General features: G+C 36.2%; 1 protein-coding gene across 1 annotated transcript in view; it reads left to right on the top strand.

Annotated features, from left to right (window-relative positions):
- The window catches only part of dachc (dachshund c), a 67,495-nt gene that overhangs the window by 17,985 nt on the left and 29,999 nt on the right, over positions 1 to 19,511 (top strand). The window contains exons 2-3 of the mRNA XM_051899617.1: positions 5,360 to 5,475; positions 10,990 to 11,112. Coding sequence (XP_051755577.1) covers positions 5,360 to 5,475; positions 10,990 to 11,112 — 239 coding nt within the window. The remainder of the gene's footprint in view (positions 1 to 5,359; positions 5,476 to 10,989; positions 11,113 to 19,511) is intronic.

Here is a 19,511-nt window from a genome sequence, read left to right as displayed (position 1 = left end):
ATGTCGTTCCACACCCGTAAGACCTTCGTTCATCTTCGGAACACAAATTAAGATATTTTTGATGAAATCCAAGAGCTCTCTGACTCCTCAATAGAAAGCAGTTTAACCATCACTTTTAAGGTCCAGAAAGGTACTAAAGACATTGTTAAAATAGTCGACGTGACTGCAGTGGTTCAACCTTAATTTTATGAAGCAATGAGAATACTTTTTTGTGTGCAAAAACAAAACAAAAATAACGACTTTATTCAACAATTTCTTCTCTTCTGTGTCATTCTCGTACACTGTTTACGTTCAGCGCTTCCAGGTTCTACGTCAGAACACCGACTCAGTTTTGGCCAATTTGTTGAATAAAGTTATTTTTGTTTTGTTTTTGCGCACAAAAACTATTCTCAATGCTTCATAACATTAAGTTTGAACCACTGTAGTCACATTGACTATTTTAACCATGTCTTTTTCTGGCCTTGAATGATGGTAATTATGTTGCTTTCTATGGGAGATAAAAAAAAATCTTAATTTGTGTTCCGAAGGCAAATGAAGGTCTAGCGGGTGTGGAACGACATGAGCGTGAGTAATTAATGACAGAAATTTCATTTTTGGGTGAACTAACCCTTTAATGTTGCAAAATTCATCAATTATGAAGCAAATTCAGCTGTGAATAACTGTGTCGTTATTCACTTTGATTCAGTTCAATGTTGATTCAGTTCAGTTCAATAACTGTGTCAGTCTTGAAGTTCTATCAATTATGAGATGACTTCAAAGACATCTCTGCAGAAGGTAATAGTGTTATTTGGCTCAATTTAGTTAAGTGTTGATTCAATTCAGTTCAATAAATGTCAATATTGCAAACTTCAAAGTCATCTCTACAGAAGACAATAGTGTTATTATCTAGTGTCATTAACTTGAATTCAGTTCAAGATTTGTTCTCATCTGATAGTGTGAGTGCAGTCAAGTGATTAATATTACTGAATACAAATTGTCTTTTAAACCTTACCTGAGCAAGCCCAAGGTGACAATTATTAAAAACTAGATAATTAAAAACTAGCTAAACACCCTCTATAATGCAAAAGGAGTGTATTAATTTGATTTGTTCTTTTTTTAAAGCAGGAAGATCATGTAAACTTATTTGACAAATTCACTATTTATAGCTCTCCACCAGATGAAATTCACCTGTCAGAAAGAGACTGTCTCTGCTAATGGGTAGACACACACACACACACACACACACACACACACACACACACACACACACACACAGTGTCTTTCTCTTTGCTTCATTAACCCTGAATATTAATATGGTTCTCATTCTTTTTTGATTTGTTTGTTTTCTCTAGCTTATCCAGAACGACAGCTTTATAGTGAAACGGGTAGTTATTGTAAAGATAAGGGATTGAGGTATCTGTCTCTCTTAGTTCCTTTTATTCTGTTTCTGTAATCTAAAGAAATCCGTTTCCTCTCAGAAATACTGTACCTCCTGCTCTGACCGCCCTCTCTTATCTGTTTGCACTGTGGACACAGATCAGTCCCTATTTACAGCCTCAACTGGACATAATAATTGAAAAGTACATCTGAGTGTTTGTCAGTGGAAAACAGGAGAATTAGACCCCCCTTCCTCTGTTTCTCTCTGTTTTCCCCCCTCTTTTGTTTGTGTGGCAGTGGGCAGCCCAGAGGGGGTTGTGCCCCTTTCATACCCCAGTAATTGATGAATTGTATGTGGTATGCAAATGAGAATCCATAAATCTTATGAATGACAGCTTAATTTATGTGAGCCTTAATGAATGCAGGATTAGATTTTAATTAAATGTCCTCAAAGGCACCCTGAGTTGTACGTTGCATTTTTGTTCTCTCTCTCTCTCTCCCCCTCTGACTCACTCTTTCATAGACTACCATGTTAATCTTAAGTCTTGTTTCCTGTGCACATCTGTCCTCTCAAATGAAGTATCTAGAAAAATTGCAGTGATAAAAAAACTCTTCATTTTGCAAACGGAAGGGGGTCGTAGTTAATGAATCATACAGGGAGAGGGAGAGAGTTAAAATGGTGCCTTATCTTCTGATCTCTCTTTGAATTTCTTGAGTCATTTCCGCTGCACGGCTTAACCACATTTAATCTGATTCCATCAGTATCAGTTTAATTAAAATATCGCCCCATTAGGAATTATTAAAAATGTCAGCCTGTTAGGCATTCAGCATGGCTGTTGGAAGAGAGAAGACAGTCCTTCAGCAGAACTGCGTCATTAGCACTAACGTTCTAGCATGTCTCTCAGAGTATGCTGTTATTGTAAACAGAATCAGAAGATGATTGTGTTTGTACAGATATGTGCGTGTGTTTTTTGGTTGTGTTTGTATAAAACATGAAGCCACATGGGTTTTAACTGGTTGTTTGTAAAGAGGAAAACTGTGTAAAAGACCACAGGACATCCAGCAGGATCTCATATCTGGAAACAGAGATAAGATGCGTGTGTGTGTGTGTAAGTGTGTGAGAGTTCATGAAAGAAAGAAGTTCAATAGGATGAGATGAAATAAAATGCTGTTCATGTCACGGTGTTGTCATTTGGGTCAATGCCAATAATAGTGTCCATGAAAAATAAAAGGATAAACCGTTAAAGAAGGTTAAAAAACAGCTGCCAAATTCTTAGAAATGTACTCTTAGAAATATATTCATGTTATTTCATATGGTTTTGAAAACTTTTGAAAAACTTAAAGTTTGAAAAACATAGTTAATTTAATCACAAAAACATGTCAGGTGGTGTAACCGAGTAATAAGTAATAAAAAATCCAACATCTTAAATGAATAATTAAATATCATTAAGATTTTGTCGAGTTGTGTCACATTTTACAATCTGAAATAACCTTATTGACTTTGTCACACAGTTATAAGGGTCTGCAGGGGTCCTCTATCATTTCCTGTTTTTTTTTTTTCCCTCTGATGCTTGTACTCACATTTATTAAAAAAAAAAAAAAAAAAAAAGCCAAGCTACTTAAGGTTTTCTTTTAAAGAATTTAAATTCTTTTAATGAGGCTTTTATTTTTTGTTCTGACAGTATCCTAGCAAACAAAACGTTCTAAGAATTTTTTGCTAATGCTCATATAAAGTTATGAAAATGTTATTTCTGAATGTTCTCTCTCTCTCTTTAATTTTTTTAATGTTTTAAAAACTTTATGTGAACGTTAAAAAAACATTCCATTTTATCATTTAACATTATGGGAATGTTACTATAGGAATGAATCAAATAGTAACATTTAAAAAATGTTGGATTAACATCCAACTAAAATGTTTTAGAAAAAACATTCCATGAACAATGAATAAATAATGTTTTTGTGCTAACATTTTGAGAACATTATTAAAGACCAGATAACTTTGAACAAACATTCTATTAACATTACTGGAAGAATGTTTGTTCATAACTTTGAGAAAACCTTGCCAGAACATTAGCCACATTTCTGAGAATGTTCCCTTTTACTGGAATCACGCTGGCATTTTTTACTTTAAGACCCCTAAAAAAATTAAAAGCAATTTTATTTCAGAAATGCAAAACATTTCATTATGGATGAGGTGTAATCAAGCTATTATATGTATGGATTTATTTTAACCTATTTAATAGATCCAGACAAAAATTAGCATCATGTCTGGCCCATTTATATCCATGTGTACAACAGCAGTCATCATCTCTGTCAAAGACAAACATACACACAGTCCTGACTCCTGTTATGTGTGTGTGTGTGTGTGTGTGTGTGTGTGTGTGTGTGTAGGGTGAGAGAACGGGGGGTGAGAAATAAACCTGTGATAATCCTCTCCCATTTCAAAGGTCAGGCGCTGTGATAAAATAGCTATTTTGTTCATTTATTTACTCTCTGCAGTGGACAGATAAAGAAACACTACAATTAGGGAATTGAGAGAGGGAGATTTTAAAAGGGCAAACGGTGGGGACTTTAATATTTTATGAAGGATGATTGGCGCTCAGCACTGGGGGAGGTGTGAGCAGCGGCTCTGCGCGAAATAGAGGATTTTTTTCTAGAGTGCTCAGCTAAATGATGAAGTTTTTTTTTTTTTTTTTTTTAAGTGAATGCTTTCCATTAAAGGTTTCTCTAAAATCTGACACCCTCTTCAGCCGGTACAGATAGAGATACGCAGAGGGTCAGAGCAATCAGAAGTGTACCGTGTTAAGTCAAACAGGTGAAAATGGACCATAACCTACTTCCCATCCTATTTAGACTCAATTAGGTAAACCCGGTTGTCTAGATAAAAACCTCAAGTTAATGCAGATGGTATTTGTGTGTGCTACAGAGAGTCGTGGCTGATTTTAGCACATGTACTGTAAACTCAACAAATTTAAATTGCACATGAATGCACAAGAGCAGGTAACAAGGTGCGCAGCATGCATTATACATGAGTAAAAAATCGGCTGATTATGGAAAAGGGAGATGAGTCTACTGTGTGATCTAATTAGAAAGAGAGAAAAAAGAGACGGGAGGGGGTACAAGAGATGGCAGAAAAAAGACTGTCCTTGAGAGTATTTACTGACGCATGCAAGTATGCATAGTAGATTAGTTCAGCTCTGAACAAAAATGGATGTGTGTGCTAATCATACCTTCATTTTTAAAAATAAATAAATAAATAGTTAGTTAAATAGCTAGTTGTCACACTTTTTACTCCAGTGGCCATTTTTCAGAGCAGGGCAGTTTGTGTATTTATAAACATATACCTTGGCTACAAGTCTTGGCTACAAAAAAAAAAAAAAGGCTGTTTCACCATTATTGTGATATAGAGTAAAAATATAGTTAATTGAAAAGAAGTTGGCGTTTGTGACAAGATGCCCCATTGGGAGTGGAACAACCTATTAGCTTTTCAGCAGAATCAGTAAAAAAAGTAAAACAATTCAAGTAACAAAAATAAATTAAATTAAAATATCAAACTATCCCAGTTTATTTTTATTTATCCATTGTTTACCAAAGCTAAATATGATGAGTTTGTAGGACAGAAATCACTAAGCTATTATTATTATTATTACTAAGAACACTTTAAAATAGATGTTTGAAACCAGCATACAAAACCACAGCAATAGAATACACACACATGTAATTAGACATTTGAGAACATATAGTTACTGAGATATAGCCCTTTTGACAACTTCCCAGTGTGACAACTAACCTCAGGCCTACTTGTTAGTTTCTAATCATTCTGTACCATGACTACTCTTCAACTGAGTGACGTGATGCAGTAAAACTACAGCATTCCCATTATAATCAACAAAACTGTCTACACTGCAACTTGCAATGTGCAAGCAGTTTATTAGCTTCTAGATGGGTTGTTACATGTAACCAAAATGAAATGCTTGTCTGACATTTTGTGTTCATCTTTCAGCTCCAGACCTGGCAGACCTCCTAAAAGGACCCAGAGTGTGACATCACCCGAGAGCCCTCACGTCCTGCCCCACTCCGTCTCTGGACTCATGTCCTCAGGAATGATGTCTCACACTGGTAAGAAAATGAGGAAATGCTCCTATACCTCACTGTTACTGCCAGAACAAACAAATCTCATTCCTTCTAAAATGAGAAAAGCAGAATTTAAGATGATCAAATCAGGATTCATAATTAAAAGTGAAAGGAGAATAGGAAAAGGAAGTAGTTAATTAATCGTTTAGATGAAGACATACACTGTGTCCTAAACAGATGCAACACAGTCAAATTCCAGCGACAAGCAATTTGTCTGTTGACAACAGATGCGAAAAGGCTACAAGACGCAACAAAATCAATCACAAATCACAGCCAATCAGAAGAGCGTCTTCCCATAAGCATACTGCTGTCTCGCACTTGCAACAAAATAATCAAATTAATAAAAAAATGAACCAATTTAACATTATTCAAAATATATACTGAGTGATTGATACAATCCTTGTCATAGAATACACTTGTTTGTTCATATAAAGTTCACAGTTTTAACTTACCTGTTTCCTTAAAAGTTCGCCCAAAAATGTAAATTCTGTCATTTATTACTCACTCTCATGTTGTTCCAAATCCGTAAGACTTTCGTTCATCTTCGGGACACAAATGAAGATATTTTTGATGAAATCTGAAGGTGATTATACACGGGCCAACCTTTTGAGCAGTGTTGCTGAGCAACGTTGCTTGGGCACTTTCCCATTGAGAATGAGCAACAAATTTCTATCTGGATACTTTAGATAGGTCGTTGGCAATTTTTTGAGATCCTCCAATCAGAATGCTAGCAGCCGATCACGTGATCGGCTTGGAGATTTCAGAAAAAATTCAAACAAGATGGCGGCCTCTCAGTTGCAGTGGAGCGAAGAAAAAGAGCGTGAACTTATATCTTTTTATGCTGGTAAGTTGTCGTGCATCAACCCAAAACAGGGAATTTACCTCATTTAATGCTTAAAATACAGATGTTCAATTTAATGTACCTAGGCTGTAATGTAGCCGTCGAATATTTTAAGTTAAATACTAAAATAAATACTGAGTTGGCGTTCTGATGTAGAACCTGGAAGCGCTGGACGTAAACAGCTTAGGAGAATGACAGGGGAGAGAAGATATTGTTGAATAAAGTCATTATTTTTGTTTTGTTTTTGCTCACAAAAAGTATTCTCATCGCTTTATAATTCCGTGTAACGTCTGCAGTGGTGTAGGCCATAGGGAGCATGGCACGTAAAAGTAGATTTTGACGCGATCGACCCAGGTTCGAATCCACCTTTTGCCAAACTCACTCTTCTCCCTTTTCCCATAACAAATAAGATCAGAAAGGCATTTATATTTAATAAAAATGAAGAAAATATTTGAAAAGTTTAAATAAAGTGCCTAAGAAGTGTTTAATAATAAAAGTATTTATTGGGTTGGCAATAGATTTGATCCTCTCTGATTGGTTGCTGCCAACTCTCCGTTGCCCTAATTAATTGCCCTGTGTCTCACCATGTTGCCCGTTGACGGCAACATTGCTCAAAAAGTTGCCCCATGTATCATCACCTTGAGAGCTTTCTGTTCCTCCATAGACAGCTACATAACTACCACTTTGATGCTTCAAAAAGTTAATGAAGAGATCATAAAACTAATCTATATGAATTGAGTGGTTTAGTCCAAATTTTCTGAAGAGACTCAGTTGCTTTTTATGATAAACAGAATTCATTTAGGCTTTTATTCACATAAAAACATTGATCAGAACAAACCTCTTGCGGAAGCTCAAACATGCTGCGTAACACACGAGAATGAACCTCACTGGTTCTCACACGTCAAGCGAACATGCTTGAACTTCTGTTTTCCACAACTGATGTGTGATTGATGGATGTTTATGCGAATAAAAGCCTAAATTTAATCTGTTCATCATATAAAGCGATCGAGTCTCTTCAGAAAATTTGGACTAAACAATTCAATTCAGTCAAAGTAGGTAGTTATGTAGCTGTCTATGGAGGGACAGAAAGTTCTCAGATTTCATCAAAAAAGATCTTCATTTGTGTTCCGAAGATGTACGAAAGTCTTACGGGTTTGGAACGACATGAGGGTGAGTAATTAATGACAGAAATTTCATTTTTGGGTGAATTATCCCTTTAAGTTATCTTCAAAATCTGAGGTAAATTATGCATTGTCTCAATGCAAAATTAAATTAAACGATTTTAGTATTATACAAAACATTTAAGTATCTGAGATAATCAATGAATTGTCAGCAAAAAAAATCTAAAAGTAGTATCCCCAGTCAGGTATTGCTGCCATGGCTGTTTAGGACAAAAACTCTGATTAACAAGGAAAAGATACCTTTTATCATGTGTTGCATCGACAATTTGTGTCTAGTTAGACAATGGTGTTACAGGCATCTTTAGAGAGGCTGAAATGAGAAATACAGGGATTTACATTTAAGGGGAGAATCAACCTATGAATGGCTTACTTAGTTTTCTCTGCATGCTAAGCAGGGATAAGAATATTTTAAAATAAAGCTAAATTTAGTTCTCAGCCCTTTTCTTTCTTTGCCTTTTTAATTCGGTTTCTTGTGCTTATTGTTACAAACCAGTTGCAGCCTGTTATGCTTCTGTGTCAGTCACTTTAAACAGCACTTATCTGAAGTGACGCAAATAAACAATCTGACTCATGCTGTGCTGTGGAAAAGCCCAAAGCCAACAAAACACAGCTATTGTTTCCACACTTACAATGCAGGTTTGCCCGAGGTAGTATGTAACCTCATCTTGCCAACTCTAATTTGCCCTTTATTGTGTTGTGATATTATGATTAAAACCTATTAGATTTTGCCTGGAGATATGTTCACCTCGCCCTCTGTGGTGTCAGCTCTCCTCTTGCTCAAGAGAGTGTCATTTAAAGCATCACAAATTCTGTCCGTTCTGCATGTGAAGCTAAATGCACAATTGCCGCCCGACTTCTAAGCTGCCCTTCTCTTTGTGTATGTGCGCGTACTCAGTCTGCTCGTTACGACTTCTCAAAGAGAGCCCCAAAAAGGGCTGCACATTTGTACTCGTTTAGAAAGAGCAGGTGATGGAGAGAGAAAGAAAATGCTCAACAGCACAGGCCTCTTTTATCTTCGGCAGAGGTCACACTATCAATGTCAGCCACAGAGATGGAAACTCAAAGGCCACTAGGGAGATAGAGAGAAAGAGAGAGAGGACAGTTTTTTCCCTCTTTGAGTGGATTGCAGACCGAGAGTGGGGAATGCTTTGATATCGTCCTCTTCACAGGCTGAATAGGGACCTTGGCTTTCATGCTCTGATCTTGACATTTAGTGAAAGCATTTGGAGAGCAACTGAGAGAGTGAGAAAAAAAACACCCCACTCCTAAAGCTCACTGCCAGAGCTTGCCTCATATTTGCACATAACTGTTGTGCATTGCAGCCAAATGCCAGCAAACCAAAGTTAAATTTCAGAACGGTTTGCCCGGACTAGAGCGCTGATTTTAAAAGGATGGATTTTAAATGTTTAGGAACTGAATGGATACTTTTACAAAGTCAGTGTTTGGGATGAACAACCGCATTTTACTAGAAAGTGTGGCTTCCAAATTGTCCTGTTTGTACAACAGTGTACAGGAGCCGATCAAATACTGTCTGTATGAATTAGTAAGTTAAGCCGACTGTGATGCAATGTTATTTAATAAATGAATCAAGCTAAGATATGTTCATATGTTACTTTAATTAACCAAAAACAACACATTTGGGTTGTGCTCAAACTAGAGGTAGCAGTTCTGGTACAGTGGTAACAGTGACTAGATCTAAAAAATGTGGAGGCACTATATCTCTGGAAATTAATGGATCAATTAATGGAATTAACAATATCCTATTTTCACATAAAATAATACATTTTACCATTTTAAGTTGTATAGATTATTGGTTAAAGGGTTAGTTCACACAAAAATGAAATTTCTGTCATTAATTACTCACCTTCATGTCGTTCCACACCTTCGTTCATCTTCGGAACTAAGATATTTAAGATAATTAAGATATTTTTGATGAAATCCGAAAGGTCCCCCCCCACACACACATAGAAAGCAACGTAATTACCACATTCATGGTCCAGAAAGGTAGCAAAGACATTGTTAAAATAGTCAGCATGACTACAGTGGTTCAACCTTACGTTCAGCTCTTCCAGGTTCTATGTCAGAACGCTAGCTCATTATTGGCCGGCTCCTGCGTCAGCATCACAGCATTCGTCGTGTTGCTCACATGAACGGCGTCGGCAAATACTGAGTTGGCGTTCTGACGTAGAACCTGGAAGCGCTGGACGTAAACAGCTTAGGAGAATGACAGGGGAGAGAAGATATTGTTGAATAAAGTCATTATTTTTGTTTTGTTTTTGCTCACAAAAAGTATTCTCATCGCTTTATAATGTTATGGTTGAACCACTGTAGTCAAGTTGACTATTTTAACCATGTTTTTACTACTTTTCTGGACCTTGAATGTGGTCTTGATTTTTGTCTCGATTTTTTCATGAAAAATATCTAAATTTGTGTTCCAAAGATAAACGAAGGTCTTACGGGTGTGGAACAACATGAGGATGAGTACTTAATGACAGAAATTTCATTTTTGGGTGAACTAACCCTTTAATGTATTATGAACAGACATGATTTAACAATAAACAATAGTATTTTAATGAATTAACATTAACCTAGATTAATAAATGCTTTAAAAATGTTGTTAATTGTTAGTTCATGATACCTAATTAATTAAGTATTGCTAATGAATTTGTTATTATATCACTTTGTTACAGAGAACATATTCAAGAAAAAATATAATACATATAAAATTAAAATTGTTTAAATTTTGTTATATGATTCTTATGCTTAAAACAGTAAATTACATGGAAAAAGTGAAGGAAAAAAAAAAACTTACTGAGATCTTTTTAAAGCTAGTGGAAGGGGAAAGAGATGAGTAGCAGTCTGAGTTGCGTGACTAGAAGCAGCTCTCTGTGCAATGAAGGGAAGCTAATCTAATTTTAATTGAATTATAACATGTGTGCACTGGGGGCAAACACACACACACACACACACAGTTAACAAGGGGTATTGGAGACTTGTGACAATGGGCAGGTGCCAGGCAGCTTGAATTATCAGCATATGACAGGGGAAGCAGATCTCAACTTTAACAGATCCAGGACCTGCTGTTCAAAGCTGGTGTCTGATGTTAGTTAGACAGAGGTATGTAGTGTGACTGACTGTAGAACAGTGACATGGGACAGAGTGTGAGTGTAGCTTTGGGATGACGCTGTTGTTAATAATAGACCTGTTGTTATCATCTAATGTTACAGTGCCAGTGTGTTCTTCTGTCAAATTCAATTATAGGATGTGAAATATTAATAATTGCTTTCACAAAAGCATTTGAATGAAGCACATTTATGGAAAACCAGTGAGGTGAATCTGTTAACAATTATTCATATTCACATATTCTCACATGATTTAGGCAACTGAAGTGATAGAAGTTTTTTTTGGAAAAGGCAAAGAAAACTGAATGATTATGCATTAACACTTTTTTTTTCTCTCTGTTTAAAACTCTGACAGGCCTAACAGCTGCCACACTTGCTGAAGCCATGAAGAAGAAGATCAAATTGGAGGTGATGAATAGTTACCATGGCAATAACCACGGCACAGATTCTGAGAACGGTGACATCACCTCCAGCATGGGTAAGTGTCAGTTCGGCTGTTAAAGAGATGCTCACATGACAAGCCATCCCAAATGCTCAGACCCTACAGTCTGGCCCAACACTAAATGCAGAAAAAAATCTTTGTTTGTTTTAATTTTCATGGCTATGCTGTGTATTAGATTTTTATTATCCAGTCTTAAAGTAACAAACTGTTTGTATTGCTAGTGCTTCTCATGTTATTGCCTACTTATGTTGAATTGCAAAAATTGCCTCTTAATGGAAAAGTTTATGATATAAATGTAACATAAAATGAAGATTCTGCTTGTTCACACCAAGAATGATTTCTTCCAAGGAAAACACAAGAATAATTTTTCAAAAAAAATCTTGGCCACTCTTTCCAGTATAATGAAAGTGAATAAGAATTGCATTGATGATTGTTCATAAGAGAAGTAAAGATGCCAGATCACTCATATCATTCTTTTGAGTCAGTTCTTATCAATGAATTGTTTGATCCAGTTCACTGAACTGTCTGTATGGTTGATTTGAATCAGACTGACCTGGATCTCAAGTTTAACTCAATGATACAATTGCATCAGTTAACAACCCACTAGAAGTAAAGATAATCAGACCACAGCTTCAGTAGGCTTGGAGTCAAATGGATTACTTTTATGCTGGCTACATTTATGATGCTTCACATTTTTTTCAAACTTGAAATCTCCACTCCCCACTCATTGAAGTGAGGGGAAAGGATGACAAGTACATTATTCAAAATTTCTCGTTTTGTGTTTCACGGAACAAAATACAGCTTTGGAATATCATGTGGATGAGTAAGTGATGAAAAGTATGAAGTCTGTGTGAAGTAAGTCTGTGTGATAAGTATAAAGGCCCTAATATACTTGTGGCAAAGTTCGTTTACCAGCACAAATGTTTTCCACAAAGTTGCAATTTCAAACTTATTTTGGAAATAATATATTTTGTTCGAATTTATGGCACATCAGTTGTTCATTGATTTTGCTAAGTATATCGGGGCAGTTTTCATGCAGCATCTCTTGTTTCATATATTTTAAAGGAGGTAATTTTGGTGTAATTTCTGCACCAGAAAAAGCAAACTGCCTAAGTAATGATTGTTTTCAGGCAGGTTTTCCAAACACTCCCCTGTCTGTCATTGGTTGAACCAACAAGTAGTCCAGCCCCAAACTCTTTGTCATTGGTTGAACCAGTGGCACTGTTTGGGGCACTCAAACATACAGATCTATATGAAAGAAACTCACTGTAAAAAAAATCTCCGTAAAATTTACGGTGAAAAATGGCAGCTGTGGTTGCTAGAAATTTACCGTAAAAAATACGGTAGCAACGTTTTTGGTTTTACGGGACAGCACTTAGTTTACTGTCTATTTTACAGTTCAAAACTGTATAATTTAAAGGTTTATATTGTAATAATTATGGTTCATAACTGTTTATTTTACACACTATAAAAAAAAAATTCTGTTAAATTTACGGTAAAAAAAACGTATTTCATTAATTGATATAATGTTAATTTACCAACCTATTGAAGTACTAATATCTGTTTTGTGCCTTTGTAATACACTGACAACCACCAAACACAGTGGTGATGAGAGTCACATGATGAATCAAAGCTCATCACAAGCAGCTTTTCCACAAGCTGAGAAGGACAATACTAATATATAGAAGGTGCACACAGTCATTCACACAAACACTAAACACCATCATGGTAACACACATGAAATTTTAAAAATGCAATAAACATTAATTTAACAACATTATGTAACATAAAACCCTAATGTACATAACTGATTAGAAAAATAAGAAAAAAGGAGTCAGTTATTAACAGTTATTTCAACGAAAATACATAAAATGTGAAGTGTCACGCAGGGAATTGTGGGAATGTCAATTTACAGTTTTTCACTGTAAATTATACAATGACTTGTTATTTTTCACTTCCAAAAACTGTAAATTTAACGGTATTTTACTGTAAAATTACATTAAATGTACTATTAGATCTATTACAGTTATTCACCGTATAGAGTACGGAAACCTTCTGTAAACCAATTAATTGTTAGCATTTTTACAGTCTTTTACCATTAAAATCACGGTCATTTTTAACAGTGCATTGCCACAGTATTTACACTTCTTAAAACCAATTTATTGCACATTACTTACATATATAGTTAGCTCTGCACAATAAACTTGGATACAAGCTTTAATAAAATAGGTAACTTGCCATTATTCTATGATGCAGTACTTATTTTACAGAAACTGTGCATTGATGCGGTGCTTATTTTTCAGAAACTGTGCATTGTAAGCAGATTTAAGCTAGAAAATACCATGAAAATGAGGTTGTGACCTTTCTGGGGGGAAAAAAAGTGAAAACAGAGGCCAGGATGTCACAGCGAGAGGGATAAGTGTGAATAAGATTAGCCAGGTTTTACCCACAAATGCTAATAGGGAAGAGCTTTTTTTATCTTCAGCAATTTAGAGTGAGAATAACCTTGAGTGTGGACTCTTGGTGTAGAATATTAATATAGTTGAACAGAGCTGAGTGGTGCAGAACCACTCTCTCTTTTCAACTCTCTTTCCTTTAACATTCTATCCATCTTCGAAATTTCTGTCAGGTTTTGTGGCCTGTATTTTTAATACTGACACAAAGACAGCCTTATCTGGGGAACATATCTGAAAATATCAGTCTCTCATGCCTGTGTTTTGAACCTGAACCCTCATCCACTGATCATATAATTATTTACATTTGACAAACACAAACTGTTCCCAGAATAGTACTCTCAGTCTGAGAAATGTGATACATTTAAACCCTGAAGATTGAAGAGAGCTGAAGGGATGTGTGGCATGTATGAGGCTGGCCAGACAGATACGGCAGTGTTAGAGCGGAACTCCAGTGGCACTGATCCAGTTGGTGATTGGGGCACTGTTTTTAGCAGCTCCCCCTCTGCCCTGATTACCAGGATATGAGCTCATCTCTGGTTAAATAGAGGCTCTTATAACAGCTGTGCCCCCGAGCAGGAAGTGGAGAGCTCTGGATATAGTCACACCGTCCTGTCAAGGAGGAATTTGGAGAGGATGTGTCTTGTTGACGTTAAACTGGTGAAAGATAACATGCAGCTAGTTAGATGTGTATAGTACACAATCATAAACTCACACAAGAAGGGCTTCATTTTAGATACATAATTCTCAGCATTGAATGGTGACCAAACACACTACCAAAATTGCAAAGCAAAAAAGCAAAGATGTCCTTAAAATCAACACAGAAATGTATAATATATTTAAAATACCAATATTTATTAATATTGATGTATTAATGGTAATTTATTTACATTACCATAAAACTTGAGTATTTGGACTCTTGAGTTTTGATTTTATGTTTATTAGCCAGTTCATTAGCCAGTAAGTCACCATGCAAAACACATAATGATCACATAATTTAATGCATTCTGGGTCATATTTATGTTTTATTTTTAAAGAAGAAGAAGAAGAACAACAAGGGCATGTAACGCAACCTGTCTTTAGCATCTGCCTAATTTGGCCAATTTTGACAGCTGATTGGACACATGGCCTTTGACATAAAAAAAAAAAAAAGTGTCCTCCACCACTTTTAAGTTAGATCTATAATAATATCCATCAATTTTTAAAACCGCTCATGAGGATGCTGGATCTGTCCCAGAGTTTTGTGCCTTAGGCAAGGAAACACCCTGGATGCATGGCCAGTCCCTCACAGGGCAAACACAGTCCTTCACACCTACAGATAATTTAATGTCAGTTCACCTTTTGTGCATGTCTTTGGATTGTGGGGTAAACCAGAGAACCCATACCAGCACAGGGAGAACATGCATACTCCACACAGAGAGCATCCTAGCTCAGCTGGGACTCAGATCAGAAACTTTCTTTTTGTGGGATGACAATGCAACCCACTGAGCCACCGTGCCACTTCTAAAAATGAAAATTTTGTCATTAATTAATAATTACTCACCCTCATGTCATTCCAAACATCTTTTGGAACACAAATCAAGATATTTTGTATGAAATCCTAGAGCTCTCTGACTCAATTTAATTACCACTGTCAAGGCACAGAAAGGTAGTAAAGACATTGTTAAAATAGTCCACATGAGTGGTTAAACCTTAATTTTATAAAGCGACAAGAATACTTTTTGTGTGCAAAAACAAAACAAAAATAACTTTATTCAACAATTTCTTCTCTTCCATGTCAGTCTCCTACACAGTTGACATAGAACACACAGTGCAGCACTTCCGTATTTACGTCCAAACTAACCCTTTAATTCTATGCATAATATTTACAAATATATTGTTTATATTAGTTATTATTTACTGTCCTCAAACTTAAAACAAGAGAAGAGAAGAGAAGAGAAGAGAAGAGAAGAGAAGAGTTTGAAAAGAGAACGAGTAAAGACAGAATATGTCATGGTCTCCAGGGCTGCAGTTCCACAAGCACATCCACATGTCCATCAGAGCCTGTCTCTCATTCTCTTGGGATAGAGCTGACAGATAAGCCGAACTTCCCCAAAAATTGTAATAGAAAAGAAATGGGATTCCTGCAGAACATAATCAGGAAAAAATTGGATGATAAAAGAAGAGCAGTTAATGAAGTGGAACATTTTCTCATTTTTCCTTTTAATTCCAATAACATCATTTTAGAATCAGCATAGAAATGAAATATGAATAAAGAAAATTCTCAGAGGAGGCACTGAACAAAAGATGACATCACTGGAGTAGTGTGAACTTTCCTCTAAAACTCTCCACTGATATGAAGTCATTTTTATGTTGAGTCAAAACGGATAACACTAGAAAAGATGATTGGGACAACCGACACAAGACCAGAAGTCAGAAAATACAGAAAATAACCAATAGTGATCAAATGATTGCATGAAGTGCATGAGGAACATGAGGAAGAAAGTTCATAAAGACATCATAAAAGTAATCCATATGAATTATTCAGTTTAAAGGGTTAGTTCACCCAAAAATGAAAATTATGTCATTACTCACCCTCCTGTTGTTCGAAACCCGTAAGACCTTCGTTCATCTTCAGAACACAAATTAAGATATTTTTGATGAAATCCAAGAGCTCTCTGACTCCTCCATAGACAGCAATTTAATTACCGCTTTCAAGGCCCAGAAAGGTAGTAAAGGCATAGTTAAAATAGTCCATGTGACTACAGTAGTTCAACCTTTATGAAGTGACGAGAATACTTTTTGTGTGCAAAAACAAAACAAAAATAACTTTATTCAACAGTTTCTTCTCTTCCATGTCAGTCTCCTATGCTGTTGACATGGTAAACACAGTGCAGTGCTTCCGTGTTCTTTCTCACAATGGCGACTCATTATTGGCCAGCTCCTGCGTCAGCATCACACGCATGTGTTGTGCTGCTCACGTGAACAGTGTTGGCCAATACTGAGTCGGCATTCTGACGTAAAACCCGGAAGTGCTGCACTGTGTTTACTATGTCAACAGCGTAGGAGACTGACAGGGAAGAGAAGAAATTGTTGAATAAAGTCATTATTTTTGTTTTGTTTGGGGAGGATGGTGAGAATAACATGCAAAGTTGTATTATCTTTAGTATATTTGAAATAGTTTGCAGTCTTATCTAAAACCATAAAACCATCCTAGATGCAGATCAAGAGATCCAGACCAAAGCCATGTCTCAAGACTAAAACTCCAACTGAGCTTTAGGAATAAAAGAATGGTACACTTTACAGGCCCATACGTTCATATTTGTCACAAACAAATGTTTTACCCATTTCTGCAAAATGTATGATGTAGTATTTACCATCATCTTGATTCAAGAGTGATTGGCGATGTATTGTCATCTCTAATAAAACATGTTTTTGAGCACTTGGGGTTGAATTTAGGGTTGCTTTTCATAATGAAGCTGTCGTATGGAATACAGTGACCTTTAGAAAAAAGGACTGAAACATGAGACAGATGTGAGAACACAATGTGAGATGACTCTGCTACACTGATCGAGCACTTTTTATAATTAGTGCCATAAACATTGGTGTGAGTGAAAAAAAGAGAGCCTTTTCACAGAGTTTGATGAGTTGAATTGAATTGAGTTGTTCTTTCCAAAATGTTTTTGGGCCACATTGAAGAAAGAACACATTTGAAAGATTTGATAAAAAACTGTATGTTTGGTTCTACACAAATTTAAAGGTGTGTGTAATTTTACCTCTGGTGTGTAATTTCTGTACTACTAGAGGCACCAAACAAAATCAAATCTAGTGAGGTAGTCCTGCCACACACACCATTGGTTGAGATTATGTTGTTAGGTTCATGACCAAGAGATCACTGCTTGACTGGTTAGCATGGCCCTCTTAGCTCCTGCTGGCAGATGGGTCAATAACATAATGGTCTTTTCAAAATGTTTTTTTTTTCTGTGTAGAAATACTTCAAATTTAAAGGACAAAGGAGTTTAAAATACAAAAAAATTGAAAAGATGATACATTGTTTTTTTTTCTCTCTCTCTCTCTTTTTTCTTTTCACCATACTCTCACTAACTGACAAACTCACAATTAAGACTATAATGGTAAAGCTGAATTTTCAGCATCTTCAGCGTCTTCAGTGTCACATGATCCTTCAGAAATCATTCTGATATGTTGATTTGGTGCTAAGAAACATTTCTTATTATTGTCACAAAAAAAAAACAAACAAACAAAAAAACAGTTGAAAATGGTTGTGCTGCTTAATATATTTGTGGAAACCATGAAACATTTTTGGGGAACTCAAAAGAACTGCATTTATTTTAAACAGATGGTATTATGACGTAAATATGAGGACATTTCATGAGTCCTCATATTTAAAATAGCTTTAAAAACATACTAAACAATGTTTTATAAAAAATGTAAAAATGCAGACAGTTTTCTGTGATGGGTAGGTATAGTGTAGTGGGATAGAATGTACAGTTTGTACAGTATAAATCCATTACGCCTATGGAATGTCCTCACTATTGGTGTTATGGGGACCAAATGTCCCTACAAGTATAGTAATACCAGTAAATTTTGACCTTGTGGGAACATTTTTTTGGTCCCCATGAGGAAACAAGCTTATAAAGAATTATCTACATACAGAATTATCTTTTTTGAAAATCTAAAATAGCAGAAAGTTTCCTGCGATGGGTAGGTTTAGGGGTAGGGTTAGTGTAGGGGGAAAGAATATACAGTTTGTACAGTATAAAAACCATTATGTCTGGAAATTCTTCATAAAATATGGAAACCCAACGTGTGTGTGTGTGTGTGTGTGTGTGTGTGTGTGTGTGTGTGTGTGTGTGTAAAAGTTTTTACTGTCACTTTGAATCAATGTAATGCATCCTTGCTGAATAAAAGCATTAATCTTTTTCAAATAAATAAATAAAATGGATGGTCATTGCTACTTGAAAAGAAAGTCATTGTCCAATCTTAACACTGAGTCACGTTGAGATGTCTCCTTAATATGTGTATTTGCAGTCATTTATTTTTTTTTAATTGTCTGTGTTTGTGCTTTAATAATGTGTTTTTGTGCACATGTGTTGTTAGTTTTTCCACAGACTCTGGGTGTGTATGTTTTGGATTACATGCAGCAGATGCCTGATGCTCATTGTAAACACAAGTAATCACAAGCAGCTGGTCAGGACGACTGCTTCTCTGAATCTGTGTGTGGCTGTGGGTGGCAAAAGTATGTGTGTGTGTGTGTGTGTGTGTGTGTGTGTGTGTGTGTGTGTATGTGTGTGATGTTCTCTGTCTAGAGCACTCAATAATTCTGCTGCGTGTTCCTCTGACCAGACAAACAGTGGAAGTGTGGGAGAGAATGTGTAGTTCAACAAACTGCCTGTTAATACTTCTTCCTCCAGTTTTGTTCCAAGCCAATCTAATAATTCTGTATTAAGAATTAATTTTGAGCTCAGATTTATTTCTTGTCTCAGTCATAGAAGAAAGATCAACTCTGTTTTTGCAGCCAAATACTGAAGATTACATCCTCCCAGGTTCTTTCATCTGCGTATCAAAATATCTGCACCTTCATTACCTTTTCCTGAAACAGGCCCCAAAACCCTTCAAGGGCCTCACCACATAACCCCCTATTTCCATCTCTCTTTTTCATCCCTTTCTCTCCCCCACTGCGGTTGTTGTTACTTGTTTTGTGATTATTTCCATAAGGGAAGTAACTCAACAGTAAGCACATGGAGGCATCATTAATTTCATCTTAAGGAGAAATGAGACTTCCGGTTTTCCATAATCCCCTCCCCCACCCCCTGCTGACGGGAATGTGGAAATTACTCCATGGTGTCTAACCACTACAAAGACCAGAGCTAAACGCACAGACTAAACACCTAGACCACAGCTGCTTACTGGCAGCCGCACCTTCGTCTGGGAAATAAAGCTTGCCTATCGCTACTGTTATATATACGACTGTCAGGCTACAAC

This window comes from Ctenopharyngodon idella, chromosome 1, assembly GCF_019924925.1.
Source record: "Ctenopharyngodon idella isolate HZGC_01 chromosome 1, HZGC01, whole genome shotgun sequence".
Classification (NCBI taxonomy): Eukaryota; Metazoa; Chordata; class Actinopteri; order Cypriniformes; family Xenocyprididae; genus Ctenopharyngodon; species Ctenopharyngodon idella.
Note: the sequence above shows the minus strand (reverse complement) of the source record. Positions and strands in the feature narration are given on the sequence as shown.